Source organism: Sus scrofa, chromosome 12, assembly GCF_054392235.1.
Source record: "Sus scrofa isolate SSC_HxYL_T2T_F1_AM1 chromosome 12, Sscrofa_HxYL_maternal_Yorkshire_Landrace_v2.0, whole genome shotgun sequence".
In the NCBI taxonomy this organism is placed as follows: Eukaryota; Metazoa; Chordata; class Mammalia; order Artiodactyla; family Suidae; genus Sus; species Sus scrofa.
In genome coordinates this window covers 19,253,834-19,271,770 of record NC_139394.1, presented here as the reverse complement: position 1 = coordinate 19,271,770, position 17,937 = coordinate 19,253,834, and the positions used below count along the sequence as shown (strand labels likewise).

General features: G+C 53.6%; 2 protein-coding genes and 1 long non-coding RNA gene across 15 annotated transcripts in view; 2 read left to right on the top strand and 1 right to left on the bottom strand.

The window, feature by feature from the left end:
- Window positions 1-7,690, top strand: part of HROB (homologous recombination factor with OB-fold) — a 37,987-nt gene extending 30,297 nt beyond the window's left edge. For 6 of the 7 annotated variants that reach the window (XR_014821099.1, XR_014821097.1, XR_014821098.1 and 3 more), the window contains one exon: window positions 2,310-2,962. Coding sequence is in view for 3 of the 7 variants with exons in the window: in XM_021066897.2 (XP_020922556.2) it covers window positions 2,310-2,401 (92 nt within the window). In the remaining 4 variants the exon portion in view is untranslated. Of the gene's footprint in view, window positions 1-2,309; window positions 2,963-7,446 lie in introns of those variants that run through there. The other variant, XR_014821096.1, reaches the window with a different exon arrangement.
- LOC146398091 (uncharacterized) lies at window positions 641-7,188 on the bottom strand. 2 transcript variants are annotated; one of them, XR_014821127.1, is made up of 3 exons: window positions 7,048-7,188; window positions 2,693-2,802; window positions 641-781 (listed from the first exon to the last, which is right to left on the bottom strand). It is a non-coding gene; the product is annotated as an uncharacterized LOC146398091 (long non-coding RNA). The 2 variants fall into 2 exon arrangements; XR_014821128.1 differs by lacking the exon at window positions 7,048-7,188 and adding an exon at window positions 3,555-3,691.
- On the top strand, window positions 7,301-14,071 carry ASB16 (ankyrin repeat and SOCS box containing 16). Of its 6 annotated transcripts, none has more exons than XM_084984382.1 (6): window positions 7,301-7,690; window positions 8,644-8,704; window positions 8,829-9,096; window positions 10,885-11,377; window positions 11,777-11,890; window positions 12,372-14,071. In XM_084984382.1, exons 4-6 carry the CDS (start codon window positions 10,895-10,897, stop codon window positions 12,555-12,557), a joined length of 783 nt encoding a protein of 260 aa, XP_084840508.1. In that variant the 5' UTR covers window positions 7,301-7,690; window positions 8,644-8,704; window positions 8,829-9,096; window positions 10,885-10,894; the 3' UTR covers window positions 12,558-14,071. The 6 variants fall into 6 exon arrangements, with proteins under 6 accessions (XP_084840508.1, XP_084840511.1, XP_084840510.1 ...); XM_084984385.1 differs by having other exon boundaries at window positions 8,829-9,379; window positions 10,513-11,377; XM_084984384.1 differs by having other exon boundaries at window positions 8,829-9,379; window positions 10,422-11,377.
- Window positions 14,072-17,937: the final 3,866 nt, after the last annotated feature.

Genomic DNA, 17,937 nt, shown 5'->3' with positions numbered 1-17,937 from the left:
ACAGCTCAGCCAGATTGTTCTGGCTGCATCTTTTTCCTCCTGTGACTCTTTGGACTTTGCAGAATCTTATAGAATCAGATGTGGTGTGTCCTCTGGCAAGGCTGCCGGCCACAAACTAATTAACACAAAGAATGCGATCCACAGCTCCCCATTTCCAGGCCACAAGGAGGACACAGACTGGCGCCTTCCTTGTGTCTTGTGTGGGCTGATGTCCAGACTGCAGAGGCAGACTCTCCCATCTTGACTAAGTTCCGAGGCCCTCCAGGCAGCGCTGAGGGCTCCTGCATCTGTGTGGTTCAGGTGGAACCAGGATACAGACCTGAGAGGCCCAAGTACAGACCTCTTAGGGCAGGGCCAGCTTGTTCCTCAGGAGGAGGCATCACCCAGGTGAAGCTGACACAGCCCAGGTCTGGTCCCTAGCTCTTTGATTCTGTTAATTCAATCTTGTTTGGCCCCAGAGTTCATGGGATTATGGGTAGGTGTCTCCACGTTAACCAAATTCACAGTAGACCAATGGATAAACTGCATAAACCCATTTATTTATATTGTGTGAAAAAGTGTCTATCCTGTATGCTGGAATCTTCTCTAGAATCTTGCACCCTCTCCTCGTAAGTCAGCGTGATGTCAGGCTAAGCATGATGTCAGCTGTTGTCAGAAGGTTGCTGGTGAACGTCGAATAGAGTGAGGCGGGCTGCCTGGAGACTGTTGTGGCTTGGTGTCACATCTCCACTGTAGGGACAGACTTGCCGGGCAGACAGCTGCTGGCGGTGGCTGACCAGTGCTGGGAGACACAGATGTGGATTCCTCCTCTTAATTCCCATTTTCTTAGGCCCACACTGGCTGCTCATTCCCCTTCATTGAACCTAGCATTTCTCCAAACGCTTGTAGTGTAGTTAGTGAGAGGCCTTTTTTTTTTTTTTTTTTTTTTTCGGCCATGGTGTGCAGCAGCTTAATGTGGAGTCTCAGTTCCCAGACCAGGGATTCAGGGATTGAACCTGCTCCACAGCAGGGAAAGTGCCAAATCCTAACCACCAGACCACCAGTAGACTCCCAGCGACGTTTTTTGTTATAATCAGATTCCAGTCCTACTTCCCTGAGTACAGTGCTGGTCACCTCGATTAAATTTTGAATGCCCCCAACCTGACGTCTGTCCTTCCAGCAGCAGTGTTTGTCGAGTGCTCTGTGCCAGACGGGGAGCTGGCCTCTGCAGCTGGAGTCCCCGCCTGACTGACTCTGGGCCTCCTGATCCCATGCATCTGGCGGGAGTTTTCTAGGTGGAGGCCGTGGCTCTGACATCAAATAGATGCTCACTTGGGCAAGTTGTCAGCTTCTTTTAACTTGTTCTCTCAGGTAAAGTGGGGATTATAACAGGAACTACCACAAGATGCCCTCTGAAGGGGCGCAGTGAGACCCCGATGAAGCGATAGGGGTAACAGGTGGCCCTGTGCCTGCCCCCAGGCCAGCAGCCTACGTGTTAGCTGCTGTTATTAACAGCGTAGCAGTAGGGTTTACTGAGGTCAACTCTGTTGCCAGGTTCTCAGGCATAAGCACCCCTTGTGAGAACTGGCGTCGGGAATAGTTAATTTCATGCCATCTGCCCACAAAGGGGAACAGTGATGATGGCTCCTGCTCTTCAGGTGAGGGACCAGATTAGTGAACTGTGGTTCGGAATACTTCCGGTGGTTTTCCCCGGCCTCGTGTCTCCCTCTGTCCAATGAGAAGGTTGTACTAGGAGACTCTGAAGCCTTTCTGCTCAGGTACTGTGCCTCTCGATGGAAAAAGAGGAGACCTGGCAGCCCATGGGGAGCCTTTTTTCTTTTTTTCTTTTTTTAGGGCTGCACCTGCAGCATATGCAAGTTCCCAGGCTAGCGGTCGAATAAGAGCTGCAGCTGCTGGCCTTCTCCATAGCTACAGCAACACCGCGTCGGAGCTTCATCTGTGACCTACGCCACCACTCATGACAACACTAGATCCTTAACCCACTGAGCAGGGCCAGGGATCGAACCTGTGTCCTCATGGATACAAGTTAGGTTTGTTACCTCTGAGCCACAACAGGAACTCCGAGGGAGCCTCTTTCTTAGCAGAATACAGGCATTTTGCTTTGCCTTTTGTTGTGTGCGAGTTTGTGGGACACAGAGGGAAGATGCCAGCCTCAGGCCTATTGGCTTAGGCACCTCTGCCCAGGAGGAGCCACCTCCCTGACTCTGCAGCGGGGTCCAGGCCCTCCTGAAGGGCGGGAGCTTTGGCGCCGAGTCACGTGGAGCCCTGGTGTTCTCACTGTCTCCCCACCCTCTCCCTGCCCCCTGCAGATGACCTGGATGGGCTCCTGAGCGAGCTCCCTGAGGACCTCTTCTGTGGGACCAGCAGTTGGGACTGCCCCAAGGCAGGGCACCCACCGTGAGCCGGCAGCCTCTCAGCTCCAGGCAAAGCTCTGGTTGTGTCGGATCACACCCCAGAGAGAGAGGAAGACCAGCACAGCTGGAGGACAGTGTCCCCGCGCTTCTGTGGTCCCCCCAAACCCACCCAACACTTCCCCGAGGACGCCCTCATCCCTCGGATTCTGCACTGCCATCACCTTGGGTCTTCCTTTGGCAAACCAGAACTCTGCCCGGGATCGGCTCCGGCCTACTGTCCTCCAAGCCCTGGGTGCATATTCCTTCTCCTCCTGCCAACAGGGCAGGTGTGTACTCACCCGCCTCAGCTTGACTTTAGAGGATGTTGGGCCTGGTCCCTTTACTCCCCAGTCGTTGGACAGCTTTGGAGCCAAGAGGAGCCACATCTTGGCAGTGGCCACTTGCCCATCTGGACAGGGAAGGAACACTCAGACTTCACTCTGCTCTGTCTCTTGAGGCCTTAGCTGCCCAGCTCCCCTGTGCCCAGGGCTCCCAGGTGCGGGGGCAGGGGTGAGGCTGGGGGGCCTAATTCTGAAATAAAGCAGCCGCCTGCTCCCCTCTCCTTTTCATCCTTGCTGCTCCTGGTCCTGTCTGCCCTGTCAGTGGTGCTTTGGCCCAGGCAGAGCCAAACTACTCGTTTTCTTTCTCTCTCTCTTTTTTGTAAACTTTTTTTTTTTTTTTTTTTTTCCCTTTTGGCTATGCTGGTAGCATGCGGAAATTCCAGGCCAGGGACTGAACAGCAGTAACCAGAGCCACAGCAATGACAACACTAGATCCTTAACCCATTGAGACACCAGGGAACTCCTAAACTTTTTCTTTTGGACAGCTTCAGGTTTATAGAATTACTGCAAAGCTATTACAAGGAGTTCTCACATCCCCCACACCCTTTCCCCTACTGCTGCCATCTTTCTTTCTTCCTTTTTTAAAATTTTTTTTCTCTTTTTTCTTTCTTTTTTTTTTTTTTTTTTTTTTTTCCCTTCTTTTCTTCTTCCACACCTGCAGCATATGGTAGTTTCCAGGACAGGAATCAAATCTGAGCCCCAGCTGTGGCGCTGGATCCCGAATCCATTGCGCCACAGTGGGAACTCCTGCCATCTTTCATTATATATATGGTAGATTTATCACAACTAAAGAACCAGGCTTATTAACTGAACTGTATACCTTATTCACATTCACTCCATTTCTCACTGACATCCTTTTTTTCTTCCAGGATCCCATGTTACTTTTAGTCATTGTCTCTCTAGGCTCCTCTTGGCTGTGGTAGTTTCTCAGACTTTATTTTTTAATAACCTTGACAGCTTGGACGAGCACAGGTCTGGCTGCCCCTCCATTGGAAGTTGTCTGCTAGGTTTTCAGGATTAGACTGGGTTTGTGTGTTTGGGGAGGAAGACCGCAGAGGTAAGGTGATGTTTTCATCGCATCGAATGAAGGGTTGCAGTTGACCTTGACACCCGGCTGAGGTAGGGTTGGTCAGCTTTGCCAGGTTTCTCCTCGGTCAGGTCACCCTGTGGAAGGAAGTCACTCTGTGCTGCCCGCACTTAAGGAAAGAGGAGTTCTGTTCCCCCTTCTTTTTTTTTTTTTTTTTTTGTCTTTTTGCCATTTCTAGGGCCGCTCCCGCAGCATGTGGAAGTTCCCAGGCTAGGGCTCGAATCGGAGCTGTAGCCACTGGCCTACGCCAGAGCCACAGCAACGCGGGATCCAAGCCGCGTCTGCGACCTACACCCCAGCTCACGGCAACGCCGGATCCTTAACCCACTGAGCAAGGGCAGGGACCGAACCCGCAACCTCATGGTTCCTAGTCGGATTCGTTAACCACTGCGCCACGACGGGAACTCCTGTTTCCCCTTCTTAAGGGCAGAATATCTGCGTGGGAGTTCTTGTGCATGGGTGATTCCTCTGGTCACCCTTATTTTTTATTCAGTCACTCATTTCTATCAGTGTGGACTCATGGGTATGTATTTTATGCTTCGGGTTATAATCCAGTACTACTTTATTTTGTGGCCATGCAACTCTTCACCACCGTAGTTTCTCTGAACCCCCTTTTAGGCAAGAGTTGGACAAGGGCCGTGGTGGGGTGTAAAGGGTCTTCTTATGTCGCCCTCCCATTCTCTCGTCCTTCCTAAGTGCACCTTGCACAGCTTCTTTCTCTACCCCCACCCCCGTCCCCTGGTGGCTGACTCCCCAGCTCTGCCCCCAGGCTGGAGCCCACCTACTCGGTGCTCTTCCTGCACCTAAGCCACCGGCGCCGCTGGCCTGCGGGCCCTTCCCCACTCACCCCCCACCCCCACCCCGCCGAGCCCTGGTCTCTGCCGCTCACGATCCCGACACACGTCCTGGTTCCTTGCATACTCATCACGCCACAGGTTCTGAGCTCCCAGAAGGCAGGCTGGGGAGCCAGTCGCCTGGCACTGTTCCTGCCAGTGAAACTGGGCTCCATGTGGGTTGAAGGAAAGGCCTCAGGAAGTTAATGCTGAGGACAGTTTTTCTGCCCTTAGGAAATTAAAGCTAAGGACAGGAGACAGAACCTACGGGATCTGAGGACCGAGCTGCAGTCAGAGCACCTTCAGGCTTGTGACAAGGCTGCAGAGAGGCTGGGAGGTCAGCACAGCCGCGGGCCCCACTCGCCAAGGCTCCTGTGTGCCTAAGGGCAAGGGGACGCCCACCCAGCCTTGCCATCGCCCAACCCTGGGAACCCAGCTGTGGGTGCTCAGCCCGGCCGTTGGTGGGGTAGTTAAACCATCGAATAGGTGCCAACAGGGTTAATCACAGCTGCGTTTATAGAGGCGCCTTTCTCCGAGGCTCTCCAAGGCCTGGCTGGGCATGATCTCACTCCTCTGGGATCCCCCACCCTGGAACACCACCAAGACGCTGGGGCCGGAGTGGGTGAACCGCAGGGTAACGGCAGAACCGGAAACAGCCAGGGCTGCTGCACCCACTCGGGCAGGCAGATGAGTGTTGGCCCTGGCGGGGAACAGGGGCCCTCAGTCAACATGCTACACAGGAGGCCGGCCCCCCACAAGCCAAGGGCTCCCAAACACCACATCAAGAGCTGCTGCGTGATAGGCCCGACTGGGTACCAGAACCCCAGCTGAATCGATTCAGGTCCTGCCCTGGAGCCCACATCCAGCGCGGCAGGCTGTCATCCACGGTCCTGGGGACAGGGGCTCGACAACCTGCAGGAGAAGTCCTTCAAGAGCAGGGACTGGAGAGCGGCTAGAACCACAGGGGTGGGGGAATCTGAGCTGCTGTAGGGACGGCTCCCAGAGCAGGTGACCTTTGAGGTGGACTTTGAGGAATGAGTCAGAAGGGAGTTCCAAGCAGAGGGAATGGCAGGGAACCGTGACGGGGACGCTGCCTTACATGAGGCCAAGCTGGGGCATTGGAGTTGGAGGGAGAGCGCAGGGCTCAGGGGTTTGGAGCTGGGGAGTGAGCTGTTTCGGATCCTGCCTTTGGGGCAGTGGAGCCCAGGGGTTGTGGCCCGAGGAAGAAACACCGGGTAGGAGGCTGGGCTGCTCCAGGTTAAAGACCTTGAGTCGGTGCCTGCACGTGTGCCAATGGGAGCCTTGTGAGGGTACCAGGGAAAGGATGGGGTCGGGGACTCCTGAGCCGGGGCCCTGCAGGGCCAGGCAGTGGAGGAAGCGCAGTGGGCAGAGGCGCCCAGAGGGGTGTGGGCAGACCCACCCTGAGGGGCTGAGGGGCCTCCCGCCCTCCCCTCCACTGCTCGGCAGTAACACCAGCTAGTGCTGTTTCACGGCCTCATTCCTCCCCCTAGAGGCTTCTGGAAGCATAGCAACTTTCTCCAGAGAGTGAGTGGGTTTGTGACGAGACGGTTCCTAAAGTTTAAAGGGAAAGCAGTGGGTCTTCCTCAGGCACCTAAACCCTCTTTAGGAGCTCGGGGGTGGGGTGGGGGGACCAAAACAAGATGCACTGAAGGCAGTTTTGGGGGCTGGGCTGTCCTGCTTAGAAGGTGGGGAGAGGCTCTCACTGAGGTGCACCATCTATGAAGTCAGGCCCACTGGGGTCCTAGCCTGGCTCCCGGTCCACAAGCTGTGACCTCGAGCCAGTGAGTTCACCTTGCCTGCCCATCTCAGAGGAGCCAAACTGATGATTAGCCTGATCGTATAATTTCTTGTCAAAACCAAGTTTGCTGTTTACGTGGGTGAGCCAGGAAGCAGGGTCACCTGAGTAAACATGGATATGAAAGTGATTTAAGGCGTTCCCATTAGCTCAACAGAAATGAATCTGACTAGGATCCATGAGGACACAGGTTCGATCCCTGGCCTCGCTCAGTGGGTTAAGGATCTGGTGTTGCCATGAGCTGTGGTATAGGTCGCAGACACGGCTTGGATCCCACACTGCTGTGGCTGTGGCATAGGCCAGTGGCTACAGCTCCGATTTGACTCCTAGCCTGGGAACCTCCATATGCCGAGGGTGCGGTCCTAAAGAGACAGGAAAGAAAAAGTGATTTAAATATTGTAAAATCTTGTGCCTATAGGTGCAGAGTTATTCCTGCTACTGCAGGTGTCTGAACCCTGACGTGACCTGCCCTTATTTCCTGGACTGGGGTCCTCCCTCCAGCCAGCATCAGAGAGGTCTGGGGATTCTGACACTCCCCCCCTGTCCTGTCCATTCCCTGCTTGACTGTTTCACTCACCTCGGACGGGACCTTGCCACCCCAAGATGCTCACTCCAGAGACGCGGGAGGATGCAGGCCTGGGGCTCAGCCGAGGGCTGGCTCCCCATTCGGAGGGTATCCGCAGGGGCTGGCCCTCTCCCCGGGCTGGGGGTTGGCCCAACACCTTCTCCACAAAAAGATGATGACTCTGGGCAAACCATGTTTATCAGAGCTGCGAAGGGCCTATTTATAGCCTCAGCTGCTTCTCTCTGGGTCACGGGTGAGGGGGCAGGGTGGCCTCTCAGAGCGAGGGTGGCAGTCGCACCCGAGGGAGGCTGGCTCTGCTGGGCGGCGGCTGCCCAGACCCCCGGATCGCGGCCCATGGCGGAGGAGACCTTCCCCTTCACCTCCTCCACCCTGCGCTCTCTCCGCCTGCAGCGGGAGTGGCTGGAATGGGAGGACCGGCGGCGGGCGGCAGCCCAGCGGTGCCGGAGCCAAAGGTGCCCCTCGAGTTCGCGGGCCCGACTCACCAGGCCGCGCCGCTCCTGCCGGGACCCGGCTGTGCACAATGCCCTGTTCTCCGGCGACCTGCAGCAGATCCAAGCCCTGTTCCAGGACGAAGACGCTGCCAACATGATTGTGGAGACTGTGAGCAACCAGCTGGCCTGGTCAGCTGAACAGGGTAGGGAGCACCAGGTGGGGGCCGAAGAGGAGGGAGAGGGAGGAGGGGGGAGGGGAGAGCGCCTGGGTCCATCGCCTCCCTCCTGACCTGAGACTAGACAGTCCCTTCCCACGGCCCATTCTGCCCCCACCCCCCAAAACAGAGAGGAGGCACACTGAGTGGTTTGTGTGTCTTTTCAGAATTAACATCATGTTAACATATTACATGAATTTCATAGGCACACAGTTATATTCTTTTTTTTTTTTTTTTTTTGTCTTTTTGCCCTCTGTAGGGCCGCTCCCACGGCATATGGAGGCTCCCAGGCTAGGGGTCTAATCGGAGCTGTAGCCACCAGCCAACACCAGAGCCACAGCAATGCAGGATCCGAGCTGTGTCTGCAGCCTACACCACAGCTCACAGCAACGCCGGATCCCCAAACCGCTGAGCAAGGCCAGGGATCGAACCTGAAACCCATGGTTCCCAGTCGGATTCGTCAACCACTGAGCCACGGCAGGAACTCCCACAGTTATATTCTAATGCAGTTTTTTCCTCTGAATATATAGCCGTAAATATAGAGCCATACATGAGTATTTTTTCTTTTGGAGAAGGAAATTATACTCCAGATGCTATTTATAGCCTAATATTTTTTTCATGTAACATCTTTCTATGTCAATTACCATAAATCCACATAATTTTTTTTTTCTTTTTAGGGCTGCACCCGTGGCATATGAAGGTTCCCAGGCTAGGAGCTGAATCAGAGCTATACCTGCTAGCCTACACCACAGCCACAGCAACGTGGGATTCAAACCACGTCTGTGACCTACACCAACAGCTCACAGAAGTGCCACTGATGGAGGCCAGGGATGGAACCCAAGTCCTCCTGGATTCATTTCCACTGTGCCACAATGGGAACTCCCTTTTAAAGGGCAATTGACTGTTTTTGTCTATGACACACATACTGTGTTTTGTTACAGATTGACAAACTGTAACAGTTTACACTCCCAACTGGGGGCCTAAAGGAGCCACTTTCCACAGGTACAGAGAGCACAGAGTTGTGCTCAGCCCGGTGTGCAGAGGGAGGGCCAGTGTCATTTGTACATACAGCCTGCCCCGCCCGCTGTCTCACATACGTTACCCCCACACTACCTGCTCTCTCCAGGGTTCTGGGTGCTGACCCCCAAGGCCAAGCACACGGCACCCCTTACCATCACTGCGGCCCGAGGCTACACCGACTGCGCCCGCTACCTGATCCGGCAGGGAGCCGAGCTGGACGCTCGAGTCGGGGGCCGCACAGCCTTGCACGAGGCCTGTGCCCGGGCCCAGTCCGACTGTGTGCAGTTGCTGCTGACCTTCGGCGCCAAGGTCAACGTGTTGTCCGAGGAGGGCACGACCCCCTTGCACCTGTGCACAGCCCCGGAGTCCTTGCAGTAGGTGCCCAGGGGCTGAGATGGTTTGGGGAGGTGGGGGGCTGTTGTCTTGTGTGTCTCCAGCTCACATGCCAGGAAAAGGGTAGCACCGCACATACACCAGCCCTCACAACAGCCTGGGGCCCATTCTCTGGACGATAAAACGGAGGCTCAGCGTAGTTTCCTGACGTGCCCAAGGTCACATCAGGAAAGCTGTGTTCCTACTGTAGTCCCCTATTCCCTGGGGATGGACTTTTCGGTTTGTTCGTTTTTGGCTGCGCATGTGGTATATGGAAGTTCCCAGGTCAGGGGTCAAAACCTCACCACCATTGTGACTGGAGCCACAGCAATGACAACGCCAGATCCTTAACCCACTGAGCCACAAAGGAACTCCTCCCTGGGGACTTTCTGTAGCCACATTCCTAGCTGTTTTGAGGTGGGCATCAAGAATGATCTAGGAGTTCCCTTCATGGCTCAGTGGTTAACGAATCTGACTGGGAACCATGAGGTTGCGGATTCGATCCCTGGCCTCGCTCAGTGGGTTAAGGATCTGGTGTTGCCGTGATCTGGTGCTGCTGTGGTGTAGGTCACAGACGTGGCTCGGATCCTGCGTTGCTGTGGCTGTGGTGTAGGCCTGCGGCTGTAGCTCCGATTCCACCCCTAGCCTGGGAACGGTCATAGGTAGTTTGTGGCTGGCTGGCTGCTGCTCAACACTTGGCCACTGAGTAAAGCGCCTACCGCACATGCGCACTGAAGGGAGCTGGAACTCTGGCCCTTTGGGGAAGGACGCTTGGTCAGCAGGGTTTCGTGGGGGATCAGGGATCTGCTCCTGACTTTCCAGTGGCTACCGTTCTGGCTTTTAAAATTACTGTTAGTTTAGTGTCATCATTAACTTAGCTTGCAGCACGTTTGATTTACCCCATGATGCTTAATGATGCATATTTACCTCAACAGTGTTCTGACCTATATTTTGTCCAGGAACTAGAAGACTGTGAAACCTGTGCTCCCTAAAATCTGGTGTTTATTGTTTGGTTTTGTTTGTTTTCTCCAGGGGAAGGTGGAGTAAGCGAGACCCAAGTGCCTTCCTTTGCTGGAGCGGGTGTGGCTGGCCAGGAAGGGTGGTCTCCGTGTCTGGAGTCAAGAAGAAAACACTAATTAGAACTTCTACTTCTTTTTCCTTGGGGGTCATAAGCCTTAATTCTGTGCTTCATAGTGTACACAGAGGGTTTTCAAAACTTTTCGTGCTATCACAATGTTAGGAGAATTGACAGAGCAATGGAAATCAACTACAATAAAATTCATTTTTTTCTTTTAGGGCCACACCTGTGGCATATGGAGGTTCCCAGGCTAGGGGTTGAATCAGCCACAGTAACGTGAGATCCGAGCCATGTCTGCAACAGCTCACTGCAACACTGGATCCTTAACCCACTGAGCAAGGCCAGGGATCGAACTTGCATCCTCATGGTTACTAATCAGATTTGTTTCCCTTGCACCACAGCAGGAACTCTGAGGCGTGAGTATTAATCCCCACGCAGCCACTAACTTGCTGTGTGTCTTTTGTGGCATAGCAAACTTTCTGAGCCAAAGTTTTTCGTCTGAAACCTGAAATGCTCTTGGTGACTTTAATGAGCCTTCCAGCTCTGGTGTCTGTCATGGGGCTGCTGTGAGTCTGGCGGTGGGCATCGGGTTGGCCTGAGCCAAGGAGGGTGGGAAGAAGGGATCAGGGTGACAGCTGGCTGAAGGGTTCCCAGGCCAGGCCTGGTCCCTCAGGATTGGCCTGGGGTGGGGGGTCTCATACCTTGTTCCCAGGTGCGCCAAGATGCTGCTGGAGGCGGGAGCGACTGTGAACTTGGCCACACAGGATAGCGAGGTGACGCCTCTGCATGTAGCTGCCGCGCGTGGCCTGGAGGAGCACGTGGCCCTCTACCTGGAGCATGGCGCCAACGTGAACCTGCGCACCAGCCAGGGCGAGACGGCCCTGAACGCAGCGTGTGCGGGGGCCGAGGGCCCGAGCAGCAGCCGGCAGCACCAGGCTGCTGCGCGCCGGCTCCTGGAGGCTGGGGCTGATGCCCGGGCAGCTGGGCGCAAGCGCCACACGCCGCTGCATAATGCCTGTGCCAACGGCTGCGGGGGCCTGGCCGAGCTGCTGCTCCGCCACGGGGCCTCTGCTTCAGTCCCCAATGGGGCAGGCCACACACCCATGGACTGCGCCCTGCAGGCTGTCCAGGACGCCCCCAACTGGGAGCCCGAGGTCCTCTTTGCCGCGCTGCTGGACTACGGCGCCCAGCCCGTGCGCCCTGAGGTGCGCAGGGAGGGCCTGTGACAGGAGGCTCCGGTTGGGTGGGGGAGCCTGAGGCTGGAATTGCCCCGCAGGCCGCAGGGGAAGAGAGGCCAAGAGACTGGGAGCCCACCCTCTCTGCCAGAGGTCTGCCCCCACCTTGGGAAGGAAGAGTAAGAACCATGGGGGAGGGTGCCCAGGGAAAAAAAGCCCCGGAGGTAACTGGCTGGGGCCAGGAGGTTGGCGCACCCTTGAAGGGGGGTAAACTGAGCCACAGAAAAGGATGAGGGACTCAGACCTTGGCTTCCCACATTTGGATGTGAGTGGGGCTTTGGTCCACGATGGACTTGAGCCTGCCCTTGGTTGGAGAGTGCCCTGAACCCTCTTTTGTTTTCTAGTCTGAAAATCTCTTTGGATTTCTAGATGCTGAGACACTGTGCCAACTTCCCTCGGGCCCTGGAAGTCCTGCTTAATGCCTACCCTTGTGTCCCGTCCTGTGATACCTGGGTCGAGGCAGTGCTCCCAGAGCTGTGGCAGGTATGTCCACCCCACGGGCACAACTTCCTCCTGGGCTCTGGGGGAGAAAGAGAGGAAGGATGAGCCCCAGGCCCATCCCTCCAGATGGGCTTCCTAAAGGCAGAATCAGGAAGGACCTTGGGCGGGAGGAGGATGGGCAGAGTAAAACCCCTGGGTTACAGGTACCCCTGCCTGTGGGCAGCTCAGAACACACCTCTCTCTTACTCGCATCAGTATAGACATTTACCAGGCATCTCTGACTCAGTGGGCACTGTGCTAGCATCTTTGGAATCGGGGTGGGTGTAGACATGGCTGAGCCCCTGCCCTGCGGTGTGGTCGCAGCTCCCATGACCCCTACAGGGCCTTTGGTTCTGCATCTGAGTCCTTCGAGATGCACCAAATGCATGTTGCAAAATCCCAGAGCCCCACCTCTAGTCATCCCCAGATGCAAGGGCAGAGCCAGGGTGTTGGGCCATCTGACCCTGTTCCGCTCCCAACCTAGGAGCACGAAGCCTTCTACAGCTCGGCCCTGTGCCTGGTGAACCAGCCGCGGCGGCTGCAGCACCTGGCCCGGCTGGCTGTGCGTGCTCAGCTGGGCAGCCGCTGCCGACAGGCCGCCGCCCGCCTGCCCCTGCCCCCGCTCCTCAGAGACTACCTGCTGCTGCGTGTGGAGGGGCGTATCCAGTGAGCCCCGTGCCTAACTCTTCCCAGAGCTTGTCCTGCCCCCTCCATCAGCCATCCCCCCAACCCCGGAGGACCAGTCCCTGGCCTTCCTGTCCATGCCCCGAATGTCCTCCAGGGCCAGTTCGTTCCGTCCATCTTCCTGAGCCACCTGCCGACCTCCAGTCTGACCTGAACTCCAGCTCCTCTCTCCAGTGGGAAGGTCTGCAGATTCAGCCTTGGCCTGCATCCTCCTCCTCTGCCTAAGTGGATGATGGCCCCTCCATCGACACAGGCCCCAGTCCGGGAGGAAGTGATCTTTGTTGCCCCCTCCCGTCTGCTACGCATGCACCTGTTTAGCCTTCTGAAGAGTGACAGACTCTGCCTCTAGCTGTACCGCCAATATCTGACCTGCCTTTGTCACCTCAAGGGAGGCCCAGACTGGTCTTGAAACCCATGCCCTCAAGGATGCTGGAACAATCTTTGGAAATCGCACAACTCTGATGGTGCCCTTCAGTGGCTCCACACTACCTTCAGGCTAAAGTCAAAACTCAACAGAGCAGGGAATTTCTTGGTGCCTCAGTGGGTTAAGGATCTGGCACTGTCATTGCCATGGCTCGAGTTCAATCCCTGGCCCAGGAACTTCTTCAGGGCATGCTCCCCGCCCAAAAAAATTGGGGGAAAAAAAAAAAAGAAAAAAAAAACTTGACTGGAGTTCCTGTTGTGGCTCAGTGGGTTAAGAACCTGACTAGTATCCATGAGGATGCAGGTTCAATCCCTGGCCTCACTAAGTGGGTTAAGGATCCAGCGTTACCTCGAGCTGTGCCGTAGCTCACAGACGCAGCTCGGATCCCGCGTTGCTGTGGCTTTGGCATAGGCTGGTGGCTACAGCTCCGATTCAGCCCCTAGCCTGGGAACTTCTATATGCCCCAGGTGAGGCTCTAAAAAGAAAGAAAGAAAAAAAAAAAACTCGACAAAGCTTCTAGCCCCTGCCTCTGCCAAGCTCTCTGGCCTCCTGATCCCCCTTGTCCTTTCTAAGGCTCTGGTAACCCAGATTTAGCAAACTAGTTACGAGTTGCCAGATATGACCTGCTCCCCTTTGCTTCCAGGCATCTGCATGTGCTGTTCCCTCTGCTTGGCTCACCCTTCCCACATTTTTTCTTTGCGCTGGTTGAAGCTGATTTGAGCCTCAGGATTCAGGCCAATAGCCCTATCTCTGCAGAGCCTTTTTTTTTTTTTTTTTTTTTTTTAACAACCGCAGCGCGGGGTTGGCATTATACTTCCTTGGTATTATACTTATTCAATCAGGAACCTGTGTCTGCCTCAACTACCACCCCACCCCCCGCGATGCATGCTGTTTTAAACAGTGGTCAGTGACCACTCAAAAGGGTCTGGGACAGAAGGACCGGCCACCCGCTGCCCCCCCCCACTTCCTCCTTTGTCTCCAGAGTCAAAAGTACCATCATTCATCTTTCAGAGGAAGCTTTTTGAGCCGAGCCAGTTTTTATGAACACAAATAAATGATTTGTGCACAGAACCAAAGCGTGGATGTTGTCAGCTTGAAATGTGGCTGAGATGCCTGTCACTCCGTGTTTCTTTCCCCCGCTTTGTCCTATCCCGTGGTTCCCAAGTTTTCTGCACTGAGCAATTGTTACTCTTGTGATAGGAAAAAGGGCATCAGAACAGGGAGTTCCTGCTGTAGCACAACAGTCTGGGCAGCATCTCTGGAGCGCCGAGGTGGTGGTTTGATCCCTGGCCTGGCACAGTGGGTCAGGGATCCAGTGTTGCTGCAGGTGCAGCATAGGTCGCAACTGCAGCTCTGATCTGATCCTTGGCCCGAGAACTCCATATGCCCTGGGCTGGCCCAAAAAGAAAAAGAAAAAAAGGAAGTTGCCCATCATGGCGCTTCAGTGACGAACTCAACTAGTATCCATGAGGATGTGGGTTTACCCCTGGCCTTGCTCAGTGGGTTAAGGATCCAGCATTGCTGTGAACTGCAGACACAGTTCAGATCTGGTGGCTGTGGCTGTGGCACAGGTCAGCAGCTGCAGCTCCAATTTGACCCCTAGCCTGGGAACTTCCACATGCCGCAGGTACAGCCCTAAAAAACAAATAAGGAACAACAAGGGAATCCTCCCGAGACCCTGAGCTTGTACCCAGCGTAGGAGGAAACAGAGAGGGTGGCTCCCAGCAACCTGCTCTCCTGTCCTTTTGCTGAGGGACCCCGGGCTCTCCAATGTCATTACTATTTGGAGTCACATGGTAGAGATGGGACAGGAGTCCTGGTCAGCCTCCTGCAGCTGTTGCCCAGTCTCGCCTCCTCTGCTGAGAAGTTTATCTGCAGATATCTCCTTTCACCAACAGGAATTCAGTCTTTATCCTTGTGATGCAGAGCGGCAGCCTCTCCTTTCTGAATAAAATTCAATTTCACAGATCCAAAAGGCCCCAGAGAAGAGAGAGAAATCCTTTCTGGTCCTGGGGCCAAAATGGGAGCCTCACTCTCAGGGGAGGATACCCAGCTGTCCCCTGCTTTACAGCAGGCAGACCCCAGTGAGCACAGCCTTTTCTGTCATATTTACAATGCTAAGATATCTGCTTAAAAAAGAAAACAGAAGATGGGGAGTTCCCGTTGTGGCTCAGCAGAAATGAATCTGACTAGTATCCATGAGGATGCGGGTTTGATCCCTGGCCTTGCTCAGTGGATTAAGGATCCAGCGTTGCCATGAGTTGTGCTGTAGGTCCAAGACTGGGCTTGGATCCCAAGTGGCTGGGGCTCTGGCGTAGGCCCGCAGCTGCAGCTCCGATTCAACCTCTAGCCTGGGAACTTCCATGTGCTGCAGGTGTGCCCCTAAAAAGCAAAATAAAAAATAAAAAATAAAATAAAAAAGATGCATGTGATTTGTGCATAAGTTTGGAGCAGGAGAAGATTTTTTGGGGTAAAGCATTCTAGAAAAGACACTGCAGTGCCAGGATGCAGGTTTTATTCCCCTGACTGGCACAGTGGATTAAAGGATCCGGCACTGCTGAAGCTGTGGCATAGGTTGCAACTGCAGCTTGGATCTGATCCCTGGCCCAGGAACGTCATATGTTGGCCAAAAAAAAAAAAAAAAAAAAAGAGAGAGAGAGAGAGAGAAAGAGACTCATAGATCTGGACACAGAAAATATTTATTTATTTATTTTATTTTGCTTTTTAGGGCTGCACCTGTGGCATATAGAAGTTCCCAGACTAGGGGTCGAATAGGAGCTACAGCTGTCGGCCTATGCCACAGCCACAGCAACGCCAGATCCGAGCCTCATATGCGACCTACACCACAGCTCACGGCAATGCCAGATCCTTAACCCACTGATTGAGGCCAGGGATCGAACCCGCATCCTCATGGATACTAGTCAGGTCCGTTACCACTGAGCCACAACGGGAACTCCGACATCTGTTTATTTTATTGCTGACTTGGAGCTGGTACAGTATCTTGCAGAGAGTGGACATTCATATATCTCTCAAAGCAATGAACAGTCATGCTCACCCTCACCAGTAATTAGGGAAACGCAAATTGAAACAACAATAAGATGGCATTCCCTTGTGGTGTAGTGGATTAAGGACCTAGTGTTGTCACTGCATCAGCTCGGGTCACTGCTGTGGCTACAGGTTTGATCCTTGGCCTGGGAGCATCCACATGCCCCAGGTGCAGCCTAACAATAACAATATTATAATAACAATAATGTAATAATATATAGCATAAGACATAGATTATGTTTTATATAGGAATATATAATAATATAATAATAACAATAATATTATATATAGTAGCTATTATTCATCTACTAGATTGGGGGAAATTTTATTTTTTTATGTAATTTTTTTTCTTGTCTTTTGTATTTTTAGGGCCACAGCATATGGAAGTTCCCAGTCTAGGGGTCTAATTGGAGCTGTGGCTGCCAGACTACACCACAGCTCACGGCAATGCCGGATCCTTAACCCACTGAGCGAGGCCAGGGATCAAACCTGCAACCTCATGGTTCCTTGTCGGATTCGTTTCCGCTGCGCCACCACGGGAACTCCCTATTTTATTTTTTAAAATTTAATTTAATTCTGTTCGTGCCCACAGCACACGGAAGTTCCCGGATCAGGGATCGAACCTGCACCACAGCAGCTACTTGAGCTGATGCAGTGACAATGCCAGATCCTTAACCTGCTGTACCACAAGAGAATCCTAGGGGAATCTTTACAACTGATGACAAGCAGTTCCCATGGAGACATGAAGAGATAAGTCTTTGCTTATCTTGTGGGTGGGAAAAGAACTTGCCCCTGATGATCGATCAAGCAGTGCCATTAAACATTGCTCTCCAGTTACACACAGAAACATTCATCCTAGGGGTTCCCATCATGGCTCTGTGGAAACGAATCTGACTAGCATCCATGTGGATGCAGGTTCGATCCCTGGCCTTGCTCAGTGGGTTAAGGATCTGGCATGGCCTTGAGCTGTGGTGTAGGTTGCAGATGCGGCTCGGATTCCGAGTTGCTGTGGCTGTGGCTGTGGCGTAGGCTAGCAGCTACAGCTCCAATTCGATCTCTAGCCCGGGAACCTCCATGTGCCATGGGTGCAGCCCTAAAAATACAAAAAAAAAAAGAAAAAAAAAAGAAAGAAAGAAAGAAAAGAAATATTCATGCCAGCATTGCCTGCAACAACTCAACATGTGGGACATGGTACAAATGCATACTGTGGAATACAATTCAGCCCTTACAAAGGGTAGTACCCCAGCAGGAGAGAACCGGGGAGGGAATTGAAGCGACTAGCATGCATGTGGCCTTGGAAAGATTACCAAGACTGTTACCAAGGTCGGAGCACACCATGTACAGCGAACAACCAAACCCCGTGACTGGAGAGGAATAGAAAAAGGCCTGGAAGGCAGGTGCCCAAGAACTCCCCTCTGGGGAGGAGAGAGAGACTGTGCCAGTGGGGCTTTTGAATGGTTTGCATTTGAATTGTTTACAAAGGAGTGCACCCATGGATCCTTGTGAAGTTTGCTACAAAATTGAAGGGAAGAAAAGGCCAAAGGCCCAACGATTAATTTACAAAGTGGTTGAGGGAACATGGCAGATGCGCACACTCACTAGTATCACAATGAATGCAAGTTAAAGGAGCAGATACCCTTTTGCCCGGCAAATGGGCAAACATGAAACAATATTTGGTGGTTAGGGAAGGAGCACTTTTTGACTTTTTACAAAACAGATTTACTATAAACATATTTAGGGGAGTTCCCGTCGTGGCTCAGTAATGAATCTGACTAGGAAGCATGAGGTTGCAGGTTGGATCCGTGGCCTTGCTCAGTGGTTTAAGGATCTGGCGTTGCCGTGAGCTGTGGTGTAGGTCACAGACGCGGCTTGGATCTGGCGTTGCTGTGGCTCTGGC